Source organism: Daldinia decipiens, assembly GCF_022478715.1.
Source record: "Daldinia decipiens strain CBS 113046 unplaced genomic scaffold F4813scaffold_5, whole genome shotgun sequence".
Taxonomy (NCBI): Eukaryota; Fungi; Ascomycota; class Sordariomycetes; order Xylariales; family Hypoxylaceae; genus Daldinia; species Daldinia decipiens.
Genome location: NW_026054548.1, coordinates 256,612 through 278,570, shown reverse-complemented (window position 1 = coordinate 278,570; position 21,959 = coordinate 256,612). Strand labels below are relative to the sequence as shown.

The window sequence follows — 21,959 nt, the reverse complement described above, 5'->3', positions numbered from 1 at the left end:
ATCAAGGGGATTAAAAGCTCTATAGTAAAATCTGGAGAAATTCGCGGGATTTGCAGCGGTAACTCAAGCCACTACTGTGCCTTTCGCTGTGCCTTTCAAGTGCATTATTTCCAGCGGGCGTACGAGTGGATAGAGTATGTTTACCGAACCAAAACTCCAGTGTGTTATTGCCGGAGGATCAATCTCATACTCGATATGGTCTGGTGCCCTCTTGGGCTTGAAGAATAGACGCCATTCATGGATCTCGGTGGCGCAGCTAGTTTTGGTAAGAGGTATACAATACTATATGGGCGTAGAATACCAAGATCGCAAGGCGGAATTCGATGCGTATGAGGAAAGAGACCGTTTTGGGATTTACCGTTTTAGATTGGTAGATTTTCTTATTATTGAAGACCTTTCAATGTGTTTTTGCAAAATTATCGATGTCGTCTTGCACACCATGACCATGGGAAAAAGTCATACTTCAATTTCCGCTCTTCTATTACAAGTGATCTGTGCGTCAGCAGATGCTTCCATCTTCAAAAATGGCAGTTCTGGTGCAGAGTCCCCTTGCCGATGCTTCCCCAGTGACACATGCTGGCCTACCATTGACGCGTGGGACGCATTCAATACATCACTGGGAGGGAAGTTGATATCGACGATCCCAATCGGCGCTCCCTGTCACCGTGACACAGCAACTGGATACGACTCTGACCAATGCAGGAACCTGCAAGACGAGTGGTTTCTCCCAGAGACGCATCTACAGAGCTCATCATCTACGATGGCACCCTTCTTCACAAACAACTCGTGTAACCCCTTTTCGGGACCGGATACCACCTGCAGCTTAGGGAACTACGTCACATACGCTGTGGAGGCAACTGATGCTGCTGATTATCAGAAAGTATTGGAATTCAGTAGTTCACATAATATCCGGCTGGTAATTCGAAATACCGGTCACGACTACAATGGAAAGTCTACCGGTGCGGGCGGTTTAGCTTTATGGACTCATAACCTGAAGTCCAAAGAGCTTAAGCAATACAATAGCACCGATTATTCCGGTGCAGCTTTAAAATTCGGAGCCGGAGTTCTTGGATCCGAAGTTTTCGAATTTGCAGACTCTCATGGGCTTGTTGTTGTCGGCGGCAACCAACCCACTCTTGGATTTGCTGGTGGCTATATCCAGGGAGGTGGTCACGGTCCTTTAGCGTCTAAGTACGGGCTGGCCGCTGATCAAGTACTCGAATGGGATGTTGTACTTGCCTCAGGGGAAACTGTTACAGCGTCAGCCAACTCTGCATATGCAGACCTATATTGGGCACTCTGTGGTGGAGGTGGTGGTATTTTCGGTGCCGTGCTTTCGGTCACGGTTAAGGCTTATCCAGCAATATCTTTCTCAACAGCCAGTTTGACATTTGCAGTCCCCGAAAATGCATCGGACGTAATTGTTGATACCTATTTCGGGGTTGTTGGTTCGTTCAACCAGCTCATTCCTTCGATTAACGATGCTGGTGCTGTTGCTGTTTGGCTCGTAACAGCGCAGGCGTTTGTACTGTCGACTGTATACGCTCCCGGGCTTGACAAAAAGGGGGTAGATGCCCTTCTTCAACCATTTTTGGATAAGCTGGGTACTTCGAATATACAATACCAGTACAATTCTCAGGAGTATTCAAGTTTCTTAGAAACATTCCGCGCCCAAGTGCCAGTCAATGTTTCAAACGTCAACATTGGAGGACGATTGATTCCCCGAACACTTGTTGAGGAAAACAACGAGTCTTTAACGGCCGCAATCCGTAATATAACATACAGTGGCGCTATATTTTCCGGTGTGTCTTTCAACGTCTCAATACATGCTCCGGACTCAATCGCGGCAAACCCATACTTGCGTGACGCAATATTTGACGCCGTGGTAGCGACGCCTTTCGACTATGCGAGCTGGGAGACCAATTTGCAGAGCATAAACGCAATCACACATGTGTTACTTCCTCAACTCGAGAGTATAACTCCTAACGGCGGGGCGTATTTGAGCGAGTCGGATTTCCAGCAACCCGACTGGGAAACAACATTTTACGGGGCGCATTATGATAAACTAAGCCAGATAAAATCAAAGTATGACCCAGATGATTTGTTTTACGCTCTCGGGGGTGTTGGGGGCGAGAGATGGGCCCAGAAATCAGATGGAAGGCTATGTAAAGTGTAGAATAAGCTGGGCAGCGCTACGAGTAGCTCCCTCCGAGGTAGTGTAATAAAAATAGGTTAAAAATATCGGACTTGGATCTATTTTCGAGAGGTTGATAGGCATATTGGTAAAAGCTAACGTATTATTTCTACCCCTATGGACCTAGACAGCTTAGTTCTTACTAACGTTAAGCTGCGAATGAAAGATTCTCCTGATGGCCTCACGTAATCTAAGATTCTGAGATATCCAGTAGACGTGGTTAAAAGTGTACTAAAGCGGAATAATGTATAGATAGCGACGACGACGACGATCTAGTCAGCCGTATAAGGGCTCCGCATGAAATGACGGTAATTGTCCCAATCAGGGGCTCTGATTCTTCCTACGAACCGTAATGGATTACGGAGACAAGAAAGACGGGAATACCGTGGTTTACGCTAAGCAAATATATTATACGCGAAGTAACGTTACAGGTACAATGAAAAACTCCATTGGTAGTCTAAGGATGCGACTATATAAGACGTGCCGTGCCGTAGGGATGGAAAAATATTCGTGATAGTTAGACATTAATAGGTAAACGGATGTAATGGTACAAGATGTGGCTGACTATGTCTTACTACCTTACGGGAGTTCACCGAGGGGAGGATGGGATCGTTAAACGTCGAAACAAAGTAGGCGTGCCTGGGTCGATCCATCCTACAGACATATGCCGCGAGGGTTGTTAGGTATGAGAATGTTTACCAGGGGGTATTCCTTTAGTGGATATTTGTATAGTTTGGAGGGTCAGGGATCCCCTTGGTTGGATGCAGTATTCCAGGACTACTACGTAACTACACGATGTTAGAACTCATAGCTTCAAGGACATATGGTACATGTGATTTCGTTCGGTATACGAAACTTCTTGATATGTAATATCTCCGCTATGGACCCATGTACTATAGGGCTTTATTTTAAGTTGAAAGATAGCATGTGACGTGTAGAACATTAAGAAGCTATCGTCAGTCTACAGAAGTATATATATTAGCCCTAGTATGTGTCCGCAGGGATTATCCGGCACTTATCTCTGAGAAAAAACGCCATTATACCTATACCGAGGTCTCTAGGTGATACTAACACTGATGAGAATTAAACCTATCCACCTTGGTATACCTCGATATTATGGGAATCACAGCTAACATTGCGTTCCATACGCGAACGATGTGGCTATTTGCCTTCAGCGACTTGAAGACGATAGTGATCCCAAGCACTATTTTTGGTATCGTCAACGCATTAGCAGCTTCGAAATACCGCGCTCCTCTTGAAACTCTCCATTATGCCGAACTTCTGAAAAGATCGCCCCTCGTCCTCTTCTGGGTTTTGATGCACTACCTCCCCTTCGCTATAAACAACCAAAGGACACCTTTAGCGATCACAGAAGATGCTATCAACAAGCCCTGGCGTCCTCTTCCCAGCCGTCGTTTATCTCCATCCCAAGCCAAGATTCTTATGTTTTCTTTCTACATCTCCGCGCAGCTTTGCAGCGTTTTTATTACCGGCGGTCTGAGGCAGGGAGTCGGGTTGATATTCCTGGGTACTTGGTACAATAACTTTGGAGGTGCCGATGTAAACCCCCTTATTCGCAATGCAATCAACGCCCTTGGCTACATATGTTTTATCTCCGGCGCGATGGAAGTTGCTCTTGGTGTACCGCTACCGCTATCGACTACATCAGTTCTTGCGAAGTGGTTTGGTATCATCTCTGGCATCATCATGACGACGGTACATACTCAAGATATGTACGATCAGGAAGGCGATGCTCTTCGAGGACGGCGCACACTACCGCTTGTACTTGGCGATGGGCCTGCTAGATGGATCACAGCTGTCTGGATGGTCGTCTGGGGAGTGCTATGTCCTAACTTTTGGCATACCACATTACCTACGCGAGCTATAGGTATGGCTCTTGCATTGTTAGTTGGGCTGAGAACTTTAGTATATAGGAGTGTTCCTAGTGATAAAGTGACATTCTTGATATGGAATATTTGGGTGTCATTTGTATACGCTCTACCACTTCTCCAATCCCAGTGGCAGTAGTAGGGGTATTAAATGGACATATAAAGTCGAAGATACTAATAAAATAAAATTTGAAACTATAATTGACTTGCTCAGATAGGTACGTAAGTTATCAAGTAAGGTGTTATGTCTAATAAGTGCCCTTATAAAGTGCTTCTATTTCATATAAGTTTAGGACAGCATAAACTGATTGTATTAAATATGGAAAGTTTACTAGTATTATGTATCTTCTTTAGTATATTTGCGTATACGAGGCATTAAGGGGGAGAACCCCCCTGTGAGCACCTAGGAGGTGCCCATATTTAACAAAAACAAAAACAAAATGAAAGTTGACTTGATTACTTGAAAGAGTAAATAATCCTTATAGAAAGAAAATTTACGTGTAGAGAAAAATTTAGGTAATCGGTTCGTGAGTGTCAATCTGGTTTGCTTATACGTAATCCGTTTCTCTTGTGATGTATGCTATTTACTAGCAACCATCTATTGCCAAAATAGTCCATGGCAAGTTCAAGTTCAGGTAAATGATAGAATTCGCCTACCAAGTGTCCCGTTCCCGAACCATATTTGCTGCATATTGCGGGACATTTTCGAACAATGCACGAGTGACCTCTGCCACCTGTTGGGCATATTGAGGATCGATTCCAAGAGGAACTTCTCGACTAATCTTAAGGGCTTCCGTAGCCATACTCCACAATATAAGGGCTTTGTCTTTATTTTCTCTATCCTGACATTCGCGGCAATTTCCGGCTATCTTCCCACCTCGGGAAAGTGTCTTCGGCAAAGTGGTAATGGTATCATGCGTGATTAAGGCGGGCTTAAGGGTATGCCCACACTCGCTGTACTCCATATCTTTTCGGCAGAAAGGACAACTTCGATTCGCATCAACCCAAGCTCTTAGACAGTTGTGGCAAGCCAAGTGCCCACACGGAAGGATAGCAGGGGTATCATCGCACGGGGTGTGCGCAATAAGCCCTATTGAGAGAGTTACCGTTTGACAAATTTGACATAGGAGATCTTGAGGCCGATCAACTAGGAAGGTAACCATAGGATCCGGGAAAAATGATTCCCCCCCGGAGAACGAGACACGTCCCCTATTAGCTACTTCTTCTGGCATTTGCATCCCCAGAAAGCTCTTAACTAAAGATCTAATCGAGCTACCACGAAACCAGTATCTCTCACGCGACGATGGAGGAGCTCCTTCATTGTGTCGAGGTATTTCGGTATCCTGTTCCCGTCTCTCCCCGGGGCCCTCAGCTTGATTGGTTCGTTGTCGGGATGGTTGGGTCCTCTCTCGATTTTCATTATCTTCTGTCTGTACTCCTCGAGTCCGGGCTCGAGTTCTATCATCTGATGTTCTATGGTTAATCTGACTACTGGCCCATATAGAAGATCTATAGTCAGCGCCGGTTTCGGCATTACGAGTGTTCTCACGACGGGGTGTTTCGCTCATTCTGATTGGAATCTTGCCAAGAATACTACCGCTTTTATTAGTGATAACTTTGACGTTCATTGTGAAATTCAGCGTTAGGCAATCAGCGCGCCGCGGTACTTTTATCAGCAGTGATTTCAGGATAATTTTGGTATCTTCTTCGTTGTTGATCGTAATCAGCACACTTGTTGGAGTACAGAGCAGTGGAACATCTCATGTTACGCTGCTATCTTATTGAATTTGGCGTCTGAAAGAGCTATGTAATGAACAATCCCTTTATAGTATTATAAAGCAAGGAGAACAATAAGCTCAGTCGCCGCTTTGCAAAAAGAGTCGCAGCAACTTGGTTTCTTAACTTAACAGCAACATAATGAACTAAAACAAACTGGCTTTTATATGGTCTCGACTTTGTTTCTTTGCTGCACTTAGCCTTGTAGCACTGAAGAAACAGCACCCATATACTCAGTAAGAAGGTCAACATCGTAGACTTGCTATAATATAAGTAAGAAAAGAGGTAGATAAATGAGAAGTAGTTGAACCCTCGATGAAATATTCCCTTGACGAGTCCTATTTGGATGAATATAAAGACCATTGTTTAACACTTCTTAACGTTACACCAAGTTGCCTTTATGAAAGGACGAAGATTTATCCTTAGTTAGGATATACAATGAGAAAATCCATAACGTCATGACGATTAGGGTCAAGGGTACCGTGACAACCCAGTACAGGCTTTGCGAGGGTTCTAATGCTGCAATAGCAGGGGTAGTGAAATATGTCTTTCCAGATATGACCCTATTAGTTTTGCTCTTCTCATTCTTAATGTATTGCTGTGTTCACTTACAGCGGTAAACGTCGCCGGGAGAAAGATCATAGTGAGAATCGCAATAGACTTCATGGCTAAGCTATCTCGCCTAGTATCGTGAGCTATGCTTGTGCTAGACTCGGCTAGTCTATAATTCGTCTCATTATTACGCTGAGCTAGTAAATTGGCGATCTAATTGTAGGTATATACATCAGTATTAACATCTCAAAGCCAAAGCATGCGAATAAGCTGTACAAGTGGCAGAGAAGGGACTTACAGCAGTTGCCTGCACAGTTGTTCGCTGCTTCAGATGATTAATGCGAATAAGGGCGATATCGAGTGTTCGACTAATAAAATCGAGTTGTTTGACAAGAAGCTCATTTTGCTCTTTCAGACGGTCGTGGTTTACGGGGGGTGATTGTTGCCATGGAAATGTCAACAATTCATTCTTGATCATATCTACAGTCAATAGTTGACCTCTGATATAAGCTTCAACGGCAAGCACATGTTGGGCCACTCCGAGGACCGTAACTGAGAGATTGGGATCTTCACAATTACCCCGCGGCATTGGCATCCCGTTCTCACCAATCATCGTGATACCAGTCTGACCACTTCCAAGCTCTGCTTCGTGTAACCTGTCGAAGTTACGGTCTATGGCAGAACAAAATGCTTCGGTAAGGTGCTGGCTAACCAGGGTAGGGATAAGGAAAGGGTTATCAGCTAAGGAAGCCAATTGTTCTAAGTCTTGCTCCAGCCAGGTGAATCCATCCCGAGGACCGCTTCTCATCATCACAGCATTCGTAATACCTGTCGAAGGACAGTATGACATCGAAACGCCAACTTTAGTGCCAACCAGCAAGCTAGTAAATGCATTCAAGATCAAGCCTATATATGTAATTCGATTAGCTATAGTCTCAAATAGTTGCTACAACTAGTCCTACCGTATATTGGATTGCCATCTGCAGACGGAAGCTGTACAAGTTGAAAATGACCCACTAAAGGGGAAGCCCCTCGGGACGGTAATAAAGACGTTATATCAGGCAATGTAAGTTTCTTGCATACAAGTTGACAATCATCCTTCGATAAAGGCAAAGCAGTCATCGATTCACTAGATATGTCTCCAGTAGTAGATTCGTTGCTAGGCATCAGATATTCATATTTCGCCCCCTTTCCAACATACCCAAGACTGGGTGCGGATGATCAGGTAAGTCTAGACTCTTAGCGCATTGCGATGGACGTATAGGGCTCACATGATGCGAAATTTGGGCCTCTGGTGGCTATGATTATCTGCAGTAGTTATTTGATCCTATATGCTCCGTGTTAACATCGTTAACTCAGGTCAAGATCAATTAGAGAATTAGGTAGAATTACCAACCAACCCTCAAAATCTCCCGGGTCGACAACACAGGAGCGAATAGTAGGTCTCTCGGCCTGAACAAGATGGTCAGCATAAGCATAGTAGGTACCTAGTCTAGATAGAAAGTCATCTTTATGATAACCTACCTCGAAGTTTTCTACTTCGATAACCTTTACGCTAACAGGTTTGAAATCACGGCGAGATACTAAATGCCTCTCCTGGAATTCTTGTAAAATGCCCAACTTGAGTCTTGCCATAATTAGGAGGTGGTTACTAAGACTTAGTTACCGGTCATTGAAACACCTGATGAACGATTATGAAAGTTAGGTAGTTTCTCTGTAGACCGGTGATAGAAGAATATGACTCTAGGTATAAAATATTGGTTCAAAGAGACCAAGCAACTAGGTTATAAATTCTAGTCTACATGGTGCGGCTGAGTCTAAACGAATGTTCCGGAAGATGCGCTCTAGCCCTTGTTGAGAACGCCACCAAGGAGTCACCTGCAGCTCAGCTCTAGCAAGTTAAATCCTAAACGAAAAGTTACATATTAAATGGAGATTATATTCATACACGGTATATCTTACCAGTATTGATAGTAGAGAGGCGACTTTAACTCAGCCGACTTTTGCAGATATACCCAATTCCCTTAGTTACGCCGTGTCCCCTGAGACTTATTACGAACACTTCCAATTTCGGGCTTTGTTAACGTCGCCCACCCCATTATACTTGGCAGTCTTCGGGTGGGGACAAATAGGACGCTGTTTCCATACCCCAGAACTTGGGTCAGTCGAATTGTGCCACGCCGTTGCAATTATCTGGTCCACCGCTTTTCCACCCTCCACCCACTCCATAAGCCCAAGCAATGCATCGTGCTTGGAATCTTGGAATCCGGGCACGGAATATGCACCTGAACCAGTCTGCCAGTTTTGACCGGCGCCATTGATGTGCCACGGTGCATCAACCCCGGGCGGACTGCCTGAACAATGCAGCATGCCCGGAACGAAGAAAAGACGGAACCAGTCGGTAATTGGGTATGTCTCTCCAGTTGCTAGTTCAACCTGCTTGTAGAAGTGCGATGAGCCACGCGTAACAATCAAGGGATCAGATAATCCGTGGTACATTAAGATTTTTCCGCCGTGATCTCGGTAAGGAGACATGTCGAACCGATCTGCATCAATCTCGTGCGATATTTTCAGGTTCTTTAACCGCTCGTAAACGCTCGAGTTATACTCATCTAGAGACCAGTTTAGATCTTCAAACACGATGTATCTGATGTAGTCGATACCCCAGGAAGTTGGTGTATCGGCAAATAAGTATTGCGACCACCCTGGTTCAGAAGAAAGCTCAAGACCCGGGTGCACAAACTCTGACCCGATGTAGTAGTCCTCGTAGATCTTTGCTAAAGTCTCCAGCTGCAAGGACGTCAGGCACGCAGATGAATTCTCACCGGTGTTATTGCAGGACAATACTTTGAAATCAGGATGGCAATTTTCGGGGTCGCTGATAATACCATCCCTGACACCGTCGATTGCGTCGCATTGATCAACGACAGTTTGGGCTATTAGGGTCGAGAATAACTTATTGGGGATACTTTTTGGGTCGTCCACGGGATAATAATCCTTGCTGATCTTAGTATTCCAAGCCACTTGATGGCTTGTCCACCAAGCTGGCGCCCCGATGAGCATACCATCGAAGCTATCGGCACCGACCTGGGCTTCCTTGAGACCCTGCCGGCCACCGGTAGAACACCCAGTGTAATAGGAGTACTGGATATCCTTGCCGTAGTAACCTTTGATTAATTGTTTCGAAAGCTCGACAGACCCATGCATAGCCCGCCAACCCCAGTCAATCAGCTTTTGCGGGCTCTTGTATGCCCATTCAACATCATAAGGGGAGCCCCTATGGCCGTTATCCGTGGACATCGTAGCAAATCCATATTGCGATCCAACACCCATATCAAGGTAATTGACGTATCCGCCGGTACCACCCCCGCCAGTCGCGAGGAATCTCGAGTTCCATTTAGACGGTAGGAAAATAGAGATTGTGTAGGATGATGATTCGGACGAAGTTACGTTAACCTCGACGGCGCAAAGGTCTGGAAGACTTGTCGAGACTAAAGGCGGGAGACCCTGAGGTGAATGGGGATCACCATAACTACCGTTTAGTTGAACATGAGTAACCGATAGTATTGTCGCATTATTGGATAATGAGCTGCCAATCGAGGATAGCTGGTGGGTTATGTTGTCGAGAGAACATTTTGGGCTAGTACCTGGATAAGCGCGGCTTGCTTGTGTTAAGGCGAGCACAGAACCCAGTATTTGATTCTTATGAAAATACATTGCCGTCAATGTTACGAATAAGTAACGGCAGATGGAAATTATCATTCATATCAATTATCGAGTAGATCGTATTAGATATATATACACGTAAATACAACACTGCTTCTGCCAAGCCCCTATCGTAAATACCAATGCCCAGCTGAGGTGAGATACTGGCTGCCGGCAACATTAATGACTTCGAACATGAAGTTTGACCGTGTCCGACTTATGATGCTCTAAATACCATGTTTTCCTCGGCCGGCGGGCTGACGTTAAGCCGGAAGCAGTGCGGCGGAGTCCGTATAATAGGTACCGAGCTAGAATGCTGCGTTGCTGGCATCAGCAACCTTCATCAGATCTGATGGTTTAATTTGATTTGCAAGAGCTTAAAAACACAACATGTAAATAAATATGTAAATAGGCGTACATAGCCTTATTTTCAAAGTTGCAATACAATCAGTTGAAGAAGAACATCTACAGTAATAATAGTACGTGCGGGACGGTATGTATGCACCGCCCCGCGACCCACAGTTAAGCCGAAAATTCGCTCTCGGGGTTATCGGGACCTAGTCCGGGGAGTTATGGTGCAAGGCAAGTAGAAGGAATAGAGCCATAAGTCTTACCCGCGGTATCTTCTAGGAGCTAAACGAAAAATAGAACTACTCGGGCATTTATTTTCACTTGTAGATGATAGGAGATGCTTGGGGTTTATCAAAATAATTTCCACAAGCAGGGTCACATAGATTATTTTTCAGCTCCCAGCTTTTTGTGCATGACTACCAAATATCAAGTATTGGGTATCGATACCTAGGTACTTAATACCGTATGTAGCCTTCTGCAGTAAGAAAAAAAATGTGACGGTGATTTGGCTGCCTCCGCTCAAAGCGGTTGGTTCTCTCTATCTAATATTTAGATAGTAGTGATGGGAAAGACTCCAGATTAGAGAGTACGCTATACGCATATTCAACTCTATTAGTCACAAAAAATAACGATGTTTGGAATTAGCCATGCCGTTCCAATAATTCTCGTAACAGCAGTTACTATTATCTTTTACATTAGGCTCCGAAGTAGACTTGCATATCCCAACTCGAAACCGCACCCGAGAGAATATCATTCGGACCAAGAAGAGCAAAAAGGGGTTCGCATCTGCCAGGTCAATACATCTTCCAGCGATAATGAGACGGACTCCAAAATCGACATCATTGCCGTTCACGGCTTGGACACGAAGTCCCCCGAGACCTGGACATGGAAGTCTGGGGAGTCCGAGACGGTGAACTGGCTGTCCCATCCGGACATGCTCCCCAGCCAAGTGGGAAAAGCTCGTATTTTTACCTGTGACTGGCCAGCCGACCTATTCCAACCGTCAGACTTGATCCAAAAAAGGATCGAGGAACTTGCTCGCCTATTGCTTACCGCAATCCATGATGTTCGTGCAGAAAATCAGGATCGGCCGCTTGTATTTATCGCTTCATGTATTGGCGGCATCATTTTGATGAAGACCCTCGTGATGGCCGACCATAACTCGGAATATATTCATATCCGACGCGCTACGCACGGTGTAGTCTTTCTTGCTACACCTTTCCGAGGTACGGCGTTCCACGATGTAGCTAAATGGGCAGAATTGGTCCTGAAGTCCCGGGCTACGATTAAAGGCCAGCAGATATCTTCACTTCTTGAATATGCCAAGTCCTTGACTTTCGATACCGGAGAGCTTGTACGGAATTTCACAAGGTTATGTAACGACTCGGAATATTCTTGTCAAGTGGTTAGCTTCTATGAAACGCGACCAACCAACAAATGTTGGATCCGCAAAGGAAAGCTCGTGAGTAAAAGCACTCAATTGCACTCTTGATCCTGCTCATTAGTGCTGGGCTTAATCTAGAGTGGATGGCTAAACCTCAATAGCTTGTCGATCAATATTCCGCAACCCTAGATATTGTCCTAGATCCGTTACCGCTCGATCGGCCTCATATGACGATGAACAAATTCTTCGGACCTAGCGACACGGAATATAATATAGTTGTCGGAAAAGTGAAGAACATGCTTAAGAATATTCGAGAGGGCACATTACTGGAGAGGGCGGATGCTTGGATACGAACGAAGCGCTATACTGCAGAAAGACTTGGGATTGAGCGGCTCTCGGGTGACCTTTTACCAATGGACCAGTGCTATATCAACCTGGCCCTTATAAAGCAGCCTGAAAACCATTCCGGGAATCAAACAGAGGAACCTCAGCTGTCTCGACCTTCTCCATTTTCATTCATGACTCGATTAAAGGTTCAGATACCAGACGAGCAGAGTCGCGTCGAGCTGAAAGAAATCTTCGAACCACGTAAGGCTCCAGGAAATAAAGATGATCCTATACGGCCCAGGAGAATATTGATTGGAGGTCGTGCGGGAGTCGGGAAAACCACCTTATGCAAGAAAATCATCCATGAATTTGCTTCTGGTACAATGTGGAATGATTTATTTGACCGCGTACTTTGGATACCTTTACGGAGGTTGAAAACATGGGAATTTAACTGGTGCGATTTCGAAGAGCTCTTCTACCGGGAGTATTTCTCCAATTGCCCAGATGGCCACGATTACGCCAAAACACTATGGCGTACATTGAAGGCAAGTCCCGGAAAGACCTTGTTCATCCTTGATGGCTTGGATGAAGTACTGCATGAGTTAAAACGGGACGACCCAAAATACGAACTTCTTCGAAGTCTTTTGAACCAGCCGGATGTTATAATCACTTCTCGGCCATACGCGATGTCTCCGAGTCAACTCCAGGGGGTCGAACTCGAATTAGAAACAATTGGATTTGATCCAGGGCAAGTGAAAAAATACCTTCGAAGCACCTTTAAAGATTCAGCAAACCAAGAAAACCTTGTAGTCGAGTCTTTTCTCGAGCGGCATCGGCTTATCAAGGATCTTGTTCGAATTCCAATCCAGTTGGACGCACTCTGTTACACCTGGTGTGGTTCTTCTAATATCGCACCGCAGACTATGACCACCATCTACCAAGATATTGAACTAGGACTGTGGAGAAAGGACATACCGAGATTAGGGAAAAAGCATGAAGGAAGCCCAGTAACAGAGGGCCAAGTTCAGCATGAATCACGGTTAAATATTGAAGAACTTGCTGATAATGAAATCAACTTCCTCGAGGGGCTTGCATTCAAAGCGATGCTCGACCATAAGATAGACTTCGATGCCAAATATCTCGACGGGATACCAAAGAAAAATACCATTTTTAACGACACTATATTGCGCCTCTCTTTTCTGCGGACCTCAGACTCTTCATTAAATCCAAAAGACCAAAATTATCACTTCATACATCTAACATATCAAGAATACTTTGCGGCTCGCTACTTCGTTCGTCGATGGAAGACACGAAAGCTTTTAGGTCAACAACAGACTACATCTGATCAAAATATCGACCCGATTGATTTTTTCAAAAGACATAAATACGCAGATTATTTAGATATCATGTGGCGTTTCGTTGCCGGTTTACTTGATGTTGAAGAGGCTGTTCAATTTATTCAGTGGATCGAGGAAAAACCGTCCGATAGTTGGAGCGTTGCCCCCAGAAGATTGTTAATGCATTGTATAAGCGAAGTATCAACTAAAATACGGTTTCAAGCAAACTTGGAAAAGAAATTCTCACAGTTGGGACAGTTTTTCTTCAGGATATTTAACACAATGTCTCCAGACGTGGACGAATTTGACCTTGATGATTATATAGAAGTTATTGCTTTAATTCGTTTTTATAAAAAATTATAATTAATAATAAATGATTTAATTATTTTAATATTATAAAAACGTATATTTTCACCATTATTTACATAAAATTAAAGATTTTAACTCACTTAATAAAGCTGACTTATCTTATCTAACACTTAAGTACTTTAAGGTGAGGTACATTCCCCGCACCCCATAATTTGAGGCTGGTAGCTTGGTTTAAGGTTCCATCCATTGGCATCACAATTTTTTATTCGTTCAGCCTTGTTTTGTTAGACAGCTAGAACCTCCACAAGCACGCGACAACGATTCAATTGACACCCAGACGAAATTGCAAAGGCCACTCATTCAAGGTACATATTGAAACGGTAAAACGGTAAAACTTCTCGCAGACCCTCGCCCAACATGAGGCTCACTGTCGAGCTCCTTCAGAACTCCCCCTCCTGGCTTAACGCGTTGAAAGAGCGTGAGCTCGAGCTACGAGGTACGTCGGAAAAGAACAGATGCTACACTTTTTTGATCTAGAAGAGCAGAATTGATAGCGATGCCCTTGCCGGCTGTGAACAGGACATCGTATCCCCACCATCGAGAACTTGGGCGTTGCAGGTGTAAGCAAGCTCTCCTTTTGTTTACTTTCCCTTATACAAAGGCACAATTACTTACGTGTAGGTGATACTTAGCCGCAAGATTGCATAGACTTCGTCGACAATGATATCCAGGTATTGGGGAACTTCCCCCTGTCTCCACGCATACGATCACTCCTCCTACAGCGAAACCGCATCGCATCCATACAACCTACCCTCGTGAACTCGGTCCCGAACCTCACAACTCTACAACTAGAGTCGAACAACCTGTGCGAGCTGGCAGATCTAGACCCGCTTGGGTCTTTCCCGAGGCTTACACACCTGGTGCTACGAGATAACCCCGTCACGAAGAAGGAGGTAGGCTGAATAATACCCAAGTAAATAATGACCATTAGCATAGGCTAATACGCTCTACCGAACCGTAGTACTACCGTTACTGGATCCTATGGCGCTGCCCGACGGTCCGATTCCTCGACTTTGAGAAGGTGAAAGACGCAGAGCGAAAACAAGCCGCGACCCTATTTGGTACCGCGGAGGAGCCCACTGAATTAGCCTCCAAGATCATGGGCGTCAAGTCTAAGACGTTCGACTCGGTCCTTTCCGCTAACCGTGCTCCCTCCGGGGCCCTCCCGACGCGCGTGTCGCGCATGAAGCTTACGGAGAAGGAGAAGACGCGCTTGCAGGACATGATCAAGAAGGCCACAAGCCTGGACGAGATTACGAGGCTCGAGACTATGCTGCGAGAGGGCAGGATTCCGGCTGGTGTACATTTGAACGACGAGATGGAGGAGTGAGATGGTTATATTTCAGGGTGGAAGTTAGGCCGAGGTGGTAATTTGGCGTATAATTCATGGCTACAAAATGAAAATTCGGGTATACCCACGGAATAGGCAATAATGCAATTCTTTTGCCAGCAGTCGCAAGCAAGTAAATCGATTCATGATGACTGATATGTTACGGACCAACCACCCGGGAACAATCCACACTATGCTTTTTCCTGCCACAATTAAATCCAGCCTTGCATAAGTAGAATTAAGACATTCTGGCGGACCTATATTTATCAACATCGAAACCTGGAGATATAGCCCCTATCCACTCATATGGACATCATCATCCTCTTCCCGATTCGCCTGCCGCATCTCATGACGCAGTTGATCCGCCGGGTCCATCTCCGCACCGTCGTCATCGCTCATGATCCGAGCACCACTAGCGCCCACGAAGCTACCCCCATTTAAGCTCGAACGACTGGTGCTAGGCCTGTGCTTCTTCGCCGAACCCCCTCCATTCGTTGCCGGTACCTCGCGCTGCTTGTCTGCGGCCCGGTCGATGCCGGGCGTGCCGCTGCTGAGCTGGTTGCGCGTGGCGGCTGCTTGCGCTTTGATCTGCTTGTACGGGGCTGTCTTGGGGATCACGTCCTCGAGGAACTCGAGGTTGTCCTGGTGCGAGACTGCCGCGGCTAGGTCCTTGTACTGGATGTTGCGGCGGGGCTTGCCGAGCTTGGCCATGGTGAAGCTTTCGCCGGCTAGGTATTGGATGAACATCTCCTGGGTGGGGGGTTAGTAGGGGGTTGAGAAAGAGGAAGGGGTTAGACTTACGGTTGCGAGGGTGATGACGAATGCGGCGTTGTTGGAACATATGCTGATATCCTGGTCCTGTGCTACAATCTTCTTTACTCGTGACACTGTAAAGTTGGATGATTAGGACTGGTACAAAACAGAATATAGAGGCGAGCTCACAGGGCAGCTGGGTTTGGCCCGTGACCTCCTTGCGAGGCGGAATCGCCGTTGTATTATACGGCATTTCGACACGATTCCTCTTGGATGGTAGAAGCACAAATAGACCAAGTTCCCAGAAGGGTGATTATAATAAGTCGCAGTTCAGGGCCCTAAAAATGGAACAGTCCAACTGAATTTGAAGGTATAGGAACTATGAATTGTGTTAGTAACAAAGGAATGCTGTGATTTTATCTTTGAGGTCTCGTTTTATAGAAGCTGAACTTACCTGCAGTTGGAAAATGTTCAAATAGTAATTATTCCTATCGATAGATATTCTTTGATGGTTGGGTTTAATAACCGTTGTTGCTCATCAGGCTTCTTTATATACCTAGGATACGATTAAAATGCATGTCTTCAGGAGCAATTCATTACATGTTAGATACGTAAACGCGTGAAAGGCTGCGGAGACGCGATTCCATTAAACTTGAAAAACTGTATAAATACTGTGCAGAAAGTATAACCTGAACAAGAAGGTACTAACTTCAGTGGCTACTGCCATTACATGGCATGTGAATGGGGCACTTTATACTGTGCAGGTTACACTTGGTACCCCCATAACCAAGGCTGGGAAAGCTTGAACGACCGCTAAAGCACAGGACCCTTGCTTCCAATACATAGGTAGTATTAGCCTTAAGCTAATTACGTATGAGCAGTCAGCTCTAACTATTACTTGTACATATTTATTCCAACTCAAGATCAGCATCCAGCCTTGGCCGCATAGGTAATCCGATCTTTACTTATACCTACCTTACCTATCTAAACTACGCATGTCGCAATCAAATTATCTAGTATATAGTAACCCCGCAAATCAATAGCTGAGAATGGTCGCGGCCCTTCATGTCTTCCCGTACCACCTCCTTCTCCGCATCGCGCTCCCAGCTATCCCGCCGACCGTCTGTTAGTTCCAGGTTATCCTTCGCGGTATCGACCGTCGAGCAAGGAGAGGGGCTGGAAAGCAATGCGCCAGTGGAGCACCAGATCGACGAAGAAATAGCGGAGATCAAGAGATATGAGGTGCGCTCTCCGGCGCTGTTCTGCGATGCTAGTTGCGCCTTTCGCTAATGTAATGCCTAGGACTTTACTACCATAGGTATGCGCGCCAACGAGACCCGATCCAATTTCACAGTGAAGAGATATTAAGACAAGAACACAGACTGGGTACAGGATGCAGCCCAAGAAAGATTACGCCGGAAAGCGCGCCGCAGACAGAATCCCGGCAATGGCAGAGTGTCGTGGAGGTATAGATTATGGGAGTCCTACGATGCTGCCCAGGGCTGGATCGTCGTGACCCTAATAGGCGCTGCTATTGGGTTCAACGCCGCCCTTTTAAATATAATAACCGAATGGCTGGCCGATATCAAAATAGGCTACTGCACGACGGCCTTCTATCTCAACGAGAATTTCTGCTGCTGGGGAGAGGACAACGGATGTGATCACTGGCATCGCTGGACGGGATTCGAACCCGTCAATTATCTTATATATATCATGTTTGGAGTAAGCGCTCTTCCTCCTAACTGCTTCGTATCCTTAAAACTAAACCATTTAGACCACCTTTGCCTTCACCTCAGCTACACTTGTCAAGTCATTCGCACCTTATGCAGCGGGCTCGGGCATTTCTGAGATCAAGTGTATTATTGCCGGGTTCGTAATGAAAGGGTTCCTAGGTCTCCGGACTTTAGCCATCAAATCTGTAGCTCTGCCTTTGGCCATCTCTTCTGGCCTTTCGGTCGGCAAGGAAGGTCCTAGCGTGCACTATGCAGTATGCACAGGCAATGTCATCTCGAGGATGTTTGATAAGTATAGGCGGAACGCATCCAAGACACGGGAGATACTTAGTGCTTGTGCAGCTGCAGGAGTCGGAGTCGCGTTCGGCAGCCCTATCGGCGGTGTTTTATTCTCTCTAGAGGAAATGTCCAACTATTTCCCCCTTAAGACTATGTGGAGGAGTTACTTCTGTGCGCTCGTCGCAACAGCAGCCTTGGCGGCGATGAACCCCTTTAGGACTGGCCAACTTGTCATGTTCCAAGTCAAATATGACCGGTCGTGGCATTTCTTCGAAACGGTACCTTACATATGCATCGGAATATTTGGAGGCCTCTACGGCGCGTTCGTAATTAAGTGGAATTTACGCGCTCAGGCGTTCCGGAAGAAGTATCTTTCGAAGTGGGCAGTTCTTGAGGCTACGCTGCTAGCCGCGGGAACAGCTATCATATGTTATCCTAATGCGTTCCTTCGGATTGACATGACGGAGAGCATGGAAATTCTATTCCTGGAGTGCGAAGGCACCGAGGACTACCATGGACTTTGCGAGCATGATAAACGATGGGCCAATATACTATCACTAGCCATCGCGACGGCAGTTCGAATCTTCCTAATCATTATCTCGTATGGTTGCAAAGTGCCCGCCGGTATATTTGTGCCGTCTATGGCGGTAGGGGCAACCTTCGGCCGGACTGTTGGCATTATCATGCAGGCTATCCACGATGCTCACCCTGATAGCGCCTTCTTCGCTGCTTGCCAGCCGGACGAGCCTTGCATTACTCCCGGGACTTATGCTTTTCTAGGGGCCGCCGCTGCACTCAGTGGCATAATGCATATCACTGTGTCGGTTGTAGTTATTATGTTCGAACTCACCGGGGCCTTAACATACATCTTACCTACCATGATTGTTGTCGGTGTTACGAAAATGGTATCTGACCTGTTCGGCAAAGGCGGGATTGCTGACCGGATGATTTGGTTCAGCGGTTTCCCATTTTTGGATAACAAGGAAGAACATAATTTTGGTGTTCCAGTATCGGCAGCAATGACCAACGATGTGATAGCCATACCTATCCATGGCATGACGCTCAAATCTGTCGAAGATGTCTTAAAGCAACCGAAGTATCAAGGTTTCCCTGTCGTCGAGGATCTAACAAGGAATGTTCTTGTCGGATATATTGGCCGTACGGAGCTACGTTATGCAGTTGATCGTCTACGTCGCGAGCGAGCGATTCCGATCAGTCCCGAGGCTAAATGTACCTTCTCGCCTCCAGCTATTAGTACGCCTATCACTCCCACCGTGACCATCAGCATGGATTACAGTGCGTCATCGGCATCTCTCGACTTTAGTCGGTACGTAGATGCGACGCCAGTTACGGTGCACCCACGGCTACCGCTGGAGACGGTAATGGAACTATTTCGCAAGATCGGACCGCGCGTAATCTTAATAGAGCATCACGGGCGTCTGTCGGGCCTAGTCACGGCAAAGGACTGTCTGAGATACCAGTTCAAGGCAGAGGCGGCCGAGAACCCCCGTGACGATCACGAAATCTTAGAGGTCTACGAGAAGCTCTGGATATTTATGAATAGGATTGGCAGGTGGGTGTCACTAAAAGTTGCGAGCGCAACCGGTGGCCGTATAAGACTCGGGGGTGCAGTGGATGAGAGAGCAGGCGGGCAGATCATGGACGGCGATGAGGATGTGGGTGTAGATGATGGGGTTGAATTAGAGAATAGATAGATTTGATAGCTAACTTGAAATATACATGAATTAATTACTTGTTTACGGAGTTGATATCCTATAATATCCTATAATATCCTATAACTATGTGAAGATGCTTGGAGATTAGATTCAGTATAAGTGTACGCGAAATCCCGTGATCTACGGATTACAACCTGATGAGTTCCGATGCTAATCAGCCGGGGATGAATAGTGGGGCCAATTATTGTTTTCCGCTGCAGGAACACGATTTAAATGCCGACTTCGAAATGCACGAATCCGAGATGGATATCTGCATATGCACGTAGGTTACCAAGTCTGCAAGTTTCAATAAGACCCACGAACACGGAACACGGAACACGACTATAAAAAAGCCACGCGTCCGGAACAAACTCGGCGATAAAAAAATACCTGAATTAGATGTTTCCGGCAGCGCTTATCAGATCCCAGAAGCTGAGACATTCTCGGCACAGCATCAGAACCCGAGGTCCATTCTATTGGTCCCAGTAGTTAGGCGCACTTATTCCTGGGTTAGGTACTTATTCCTGGGCTGCTATCTTTGTACCTGACTACATCCTACCTATATACATACTTATGTAGCTGTACATTAGGTACATACATACCTACCTACGTAATACCTACAGCTTACACGCAGCCCCGTACCGACGTATCCGGAGCCTTAATAACCTAATCCACAATGCCCCGACCCGGGAAACCCCAGTCTGCAGCTGCGACTGCGACTGCAACTACCAATTCTTCCTCAATTACCTCCGCCTCCGTTCGAGCGAGGAAACCCGCCGTAGCTGCTGCCGAGAAGAGACGGACGAATACACCTCACACCGGCGACGGTCCGGCATCTTCGGAAGACGACGAAGACGACGACGGCTACGCTGCCGGGGATTCTGCTGCTATGCCTTCTTGGGCGGTTAGGAATCGGTGGATCGTCTTTGCTGTTGCTAGCGGTGCTTGCGCTGCTTTTAACGGCGTGTTTGCGAAATTGTGAGTTTTTTTTTTTTAATAAGATTCTTTCAGTCGTATACTCGTCCGTCACTCGGACAATATACTTCATATCTCGGTCATTGTCAAATGGCAACTTTACGCATTATGTAAACTCATATTTCAATGTTATGAATGAAGATAAGCAAGGTGTTATGAAACCAAGTTCGGCTTGATGCTAATGTAAGATCACTTAACGAATAGGACTACAAATGAGCTTTCTACTCATATAGCCCGGGGAATCTCGGGACTCTTTGGGCTGACGGACCTGGAACGAGTTGTCGAGATCGTTGTGCGAGCTGTAAGTCTCTTTCAACTTGTACTCGAGATAAGTATAGCAGTTTCTAACAATATATTTATACAGAGTTTCTTCGGTCTTAATTTAGTCTTCAATGGAGTGGTATGTCTAGTTCACATCACATATTAAGCCGTACTAGGAGTCCTTATATCTAACATAAAACTCCTAGATGTGGACCCTATTCACACAAGCTCTTGCAAAGGGCAACTCAACAACCCAAGTCTCCATCATGAACACATCTGCCAATTTTGTTATCACGGCTTTGCTCGGACTAGTTATCTTCTCCGAGTCGTTGCCACCGCTCTGGTGGGCCGGCGCCGCATTACTCGTTGTCGGGAACGTCATCATCGGCAGAGGCAAGCAGGAAGAAGGTAGCGAGACAGCAGCTATCTTGGATGAGGGTGAATATCACGATGAAGAAAACGTTAGTGACGATCACGACGCCGAATCAGCAGCCGAGTTGGGCCGCGGGACCGGCGTAGCCCCGCAGGTCGAGGGCATCCTGCCCGTGGAGAAGGATGATGAGGACGAGGATGTTGCCCTTTTGGGAGATTTAAGTTGAATCGGCGTACGCTTAGGATAAGCGACAGATTTATTGGGGCAGATATAGAGAGTATATATTTGGTCTGCTTACCTCTCTCCATAACGAGCTCAGGGAGACCGGTACCTGAGGCCAAGGTATATATCAAATATCCACCTAGATAGATGGATGGAAATGGATTTGGGGTTCACCTCAACCCCATTTATTCCTTGTTGGGAGTCTGACGCCAAATACTATAGCGTGTATATAAAATTTTAGTTATTTGTATGGCATAAATTAGGTAGATACCTCTTGAGAGAATATGGCTTAACATGCTTGAATAAGAGGCATTTGCTACGATATCATCAATATTATAATCATGGTTCATTCAAAAACAGCTAACGACACATATCAGGGTAGATTGGGTGGATGGGCTTAATATTCTATATTAAACGCATGTCAATACCTAATC

General features: G+C 45.9%; 10 protein-coding genes across 10 annotated transcripts; 6 read left to right on the top strand and 4 right to left on the bottom strand.

The window, feature by feature from the left end:
• Positions 1-445: 445 nt before the first annotated feature.
• Positions 446-2,378, top strand: F4813DRAFT_348221 (FAD-binding domain-containing protein; the record flags this gene model as incomplete). The annotated part of the gene is made up of 1 exon (XM_049242055.1): positions 446-2,378. One exon carries the CDS (start codon positions 446-448, stop codon positions 2,174-2,176), a length of 1,731 nt encoding a protein of 576 aa, XP_049102716.1. The 3' UTR covers positions 2,177-2,378.
• An 842-nt stretch (positions 2,379-3,220) lies between these two features.
• On the top strand, positions 3,221-4,240 carry F4813DRAFT_348220 (UbiA prenyltransferase family). The gene has a single exon (XM_049242054.1). It carries the CDS (start codon positions 3,311-3,313, stop codon positions 4,220-4,222), a length of 912 nt encoding a protein of 303 aa, XP_049102715.1. The 5' UTR covers positions 3,221-3,310; the 3' UTR covers positions 4,223-4,240.
• Positions 4,241-4,411: 171 nt separating this feature from the next.
• Positions 4,412-5,808, bottom strand: F4813DRAFT_348219 (uncharacterized protein). Its single transcript, XM_049242053.1, has one exon. It carries the CDS (start codon positions 5,709-5,711, stop codon positions 4,737-4,739), a length of 975 nt encoding a protein of 324 aa, XP_049102714.1. The 5' UTR covers positions 5,712-5,808; the 3' UTR covers positions 4,412-4,736.
• Position 5,809: 1 nt separating this feature from the next.
• On the bottom strand, positions 5,810-8,158 carry F4813DRAFT_348216 (uncharacterized protein). The gene is made up of 7 exons (XM_049242052.1): positions 7,936-8,158; positions 7,804-7,863; positions 7,683-7,738; positions 7,374-7,618; positions 6,710-7,317; positions 6,472-6,624; positions 5,810-6,406 (listed from the first exon to the last, which is right to left on the bottom strand). The coding sequence occupies exons 1-7, from the start codon at positions 8,044-8,046 to the stop codon at positions 6,242-6,244; spliced, it is 1,398 nt and encodes a 465-aa protein (XP_049102713.1). The 5' UTR covers positions 8,047-8,158; the 3' UTR covers positions 5,810-6,241.
• Positions 8,159-10,157, bottom strand: F4813DRAFT_348215 (tannase and feruloyl esterase). The gene has a single exon (XM_049242051.1). It carries the CDS (start codon positions 10,126-10,128, stop codon positions 8,464-8,466), a length of 1,665 nt encoding a protein of 554 aa, XP_049102712.1. The 5' UTR covers positions 10,129-10,157; the 3' UTR covers positions 8,159-8,463.
• Positions 10,158-10,947: 790 nt separating this feature from the next.
• Positions 10,948-13,906, top strand: F4813DRAFT_348214 (uncharacterized protein). Its single transcript, XM_049242050.1, has 2 exons — positions 10,948-11,929; positions 12,013-13,906. The coding sequence occupies exons 1-2, from the start codon at positions 11,099-11,101 to the stop codon at positions 13,876-13,878; spliced, it is 2,697 nt and encodes an 898-aa protein (XP_049102711.1). The 5' UTR covers positions 10,948-11,098; the 3' UTR covers positions 13,879-13,906.
• Positions 13,907-13,932: 26 nt separating this feature from the next.
• On the top strand, positions 13,933-15,337 carry F4813DRAFT_348211 (L domain-like protein). Its single transcript, XM_049242049.1, has 4 exons — positions 13,933-14,320; positions 14,404-14,444; positions 14,517-14,777; positions 14,846-15,337. Exons 1-4 carry the CDS (start codon positions 14,242-14,244, stop codon positions 15,212-15,214), a joined length of 750 nt encoding a protein of 249 aa, XP_049102710.1. The 5' UTR covers positions 13,933-14,241; the 3' UTR covers positions 15,215-15,337.
• Positions 15,338-16,619, bottom strand: F4813DRAFT_348208 (histone-fold-containing protein). Its single transcript, XM_049242048.1, has 4 exons — positions 16,422-16,619; positions 16,157-16,346; positions 16,016-16,101; positions 15,338-15,964 (listed from the first exon to the last, which is right to left on the bottom strand). Exons 2-4 carry the CDS (start codon positions 16,218-16,220, stop codon positions 15,509-15,511), a joined length of 606 nt encoding a protein of 201 aa, XP_049102709.1. The 5' UTR covers positions 16,221-16,346; positions 16,422-16,619; the 3' UTR covers positions 15,338-15,508.
• Positions 16,620-16,621: 2 nt separating this feature from the next.
• Positions 16,622-19,742, top strand: F4813DRAFT_262703 (chloride channel protein). The gene is made up of 4 exons (XM_049240272.1): positions 16,622-17,209; positions 17,270-17,285; positions 17,349-17,689; positions 17,742-19,742. The coding sequence occupies exons 1-4, from the start codon at positions 17,033-17,035 to the stop codon at positions 19,692-19,694; spliced, it is 2,487 nt and encodes an 828-aa protein (XP_049102708.1). The 5' UTR covers positions 16,622-17,032; the 3' UTR covers positions 19,695-19,742.
• A 464-nt stretch (positions 19,743-20,206) lies between these two features.
• On the top strand, positions 20,207-21,858 carry F4813DRAFT_262541 (uncharacterized protein). The gene is made up of 4 exons (XM_049240269.1): positions 20,207-20,672; positions 20,874-20,970; positions 21,034-21,069; positions 21,137-21,858. Exons 1-4 carry the CDS (start codon positions 20,371-20,373, stop codon positions 21,527-21,529), a joined length of 828 nt encoding a protein of 275 aa, XP_049102707.1. The 5' UTR covers positions 20,207-20,370; the 3' UTR covers positions 21,530-21,858.
• Positions 21,859-21,959: the final 101 nt, after the last annotated feature.

What these genes read in the sequence shown, in the direction of transcription:
- F4813DRAFT_348215 (XM_049242051.1), bottom strand. Translation starts at nt 10,128, where the DNA reads ATGTATTTTCATAAGAATCAAATACTGGGTTCTGTGCTCGCCTTAACA.
- F4813DRAFT_348214 (XM_049242050.1), top strand. Translation starts at nt 11,099, where the DNA reads ATGTTTGGAATTAGCCATGCCGTTCCAATAATTCTCGTAACAGCAGTT. An exon ending in GGATCCGCAAAGGAAAGCTC is followed by an intron (nt 11,930 to 12,012) that starts GTGAGTAAAAGC and finishes AAACCTCAATAG; the next exon opens with CTTGTCGATCAATATTCCGC.
- F4813DRAFT_262541 (XM_049240269.1), top strand. Translation starts at nt 20,371, where the DNA reads ATGCCCCGACCCGGGAAACCCCAGTCTGCAGCTGCGACTGCGACTGCA. An exon ending in TCGAGATCGTTGTGCGAGCT is followed by an intron (nt 20,971 to 21,033) that starts GTAAGTCTCTTT and finishes ATATTTATACAG; the next exon opens with AGTTTCTTCGGTCTTAATTT. An exon ending in ATTTAGTCTTCAATGGAGTG is followed by an intron (nt 21,070 to 21,136) that starts GTATGTCTAGTT and finishes TAAAACTCCTAG; the next exon opens with ATGTGGACCCTATTCACACA.
- F4813DRAFT_348220 (XM_049242054.1), top strand. Translation starts at nt 3,311, where the DNA reads ATGGGAATCACAGCTAACATTGCGTTCCATACGCGAACGATGTGGCTA.
- F4813DRAFT_348216 (XM_049242052.1), bottom strand. Translation starts at nt 8,046, where the DNA reads ATGGCAAGACTCAAGTTGGGCATTTTACAAGAATTCCAGGAGAGGCAT. An exon ending in TCGAAGTAGAAAACTTCGAG is followed by an intron (nt 7,864 to 7,935) that starts GTAGGTTATCAT and finishes CATCTTGTTCAG; the next exon opens with GCCGAGAGACCTACTATTCG. An exon ending in GAGATTTTGAGGGTTGGTTG is followed by an intron (nt 7,739 to 7,803) that starts GTAATTCTACCT and finishes CGGAGCATATAG; the next exon opens with GATCAAATAACTACTGCAGA.
- F4813DRAFT_348211 (XM_049242049.1), top strand. Translation starts at nt 14,242, where the DNA reads ATGAGGCTCACTGTCGAGCTCCTTCAGAACTCCCCCTCCTGGCTTAAC. An exon ending in AGAACTTGGGCGTTGCAGGT is followed by an intron (nt 14,445 to 14,516) that starts GTAAGCAAGCTC and finishes GGTGATACTTAG; the next exon opens with CCGCAAGATTGCATAGACTT. An exon ending in ACCCCGTCACGAAGAAGGAG is followed by an intron (nt 14,778 to 14,845) that starts GTAGGCTGAATA and finishes ACCGAACCGTAG; the next exon opens with TACTACCGTTACTGGATCCT.
- F4813DRAFT_348219 (XM_049242053.1), bottom strand. Translation starts at nt 5,711, where the DNA reads ATGAACGTCAAAGTTATCACTAATAAAAGCGGTAGTATTCTTGGCAAG.
- F4813DRAFT_348208 (XM_049242048.1), bottom strand. Translation starts at nt 16,220, where the DNA reads ATGCCGTATAATACAACGGCGATTCCGCCTCGCAAGGAGGTCACGGGC. An exon ending in GGGCCAAACCCAGCTGCCCT is followed by an intron (nt 16,102 to 16,156) that starts GTGAGCTCGCCT and finishes CCAACTTTACAG; the next exon opens with TGTCACGAGTAAAGAAGATT. An exon ending in TCGTCATCACCCTCGCAACC is followed by an intron (nt 15,965 to 16,015) that starts GTAAGTCTAACC and finishes CCCCCCACCCAG; the next exon opens with GAGATGTTCATCCAATACCT.
- F4813DRAFT_262703 (XM_049240272.1), top strand. Translation starts at nt 17,033, where the DNA reads ATGTCTTCCCGTACCACCTCCTTCTCCGCATCGCGCTCCCAGCTATCC. An exon ending in TTATATATATCATGTTTGGA is followed by an intron (nt 17,690 to 17,741) that starts GTAAGCGCTCTT and finishes TAAACCATTTAG; the next exon opens with ACCACCTTTGCCTTCACCTC.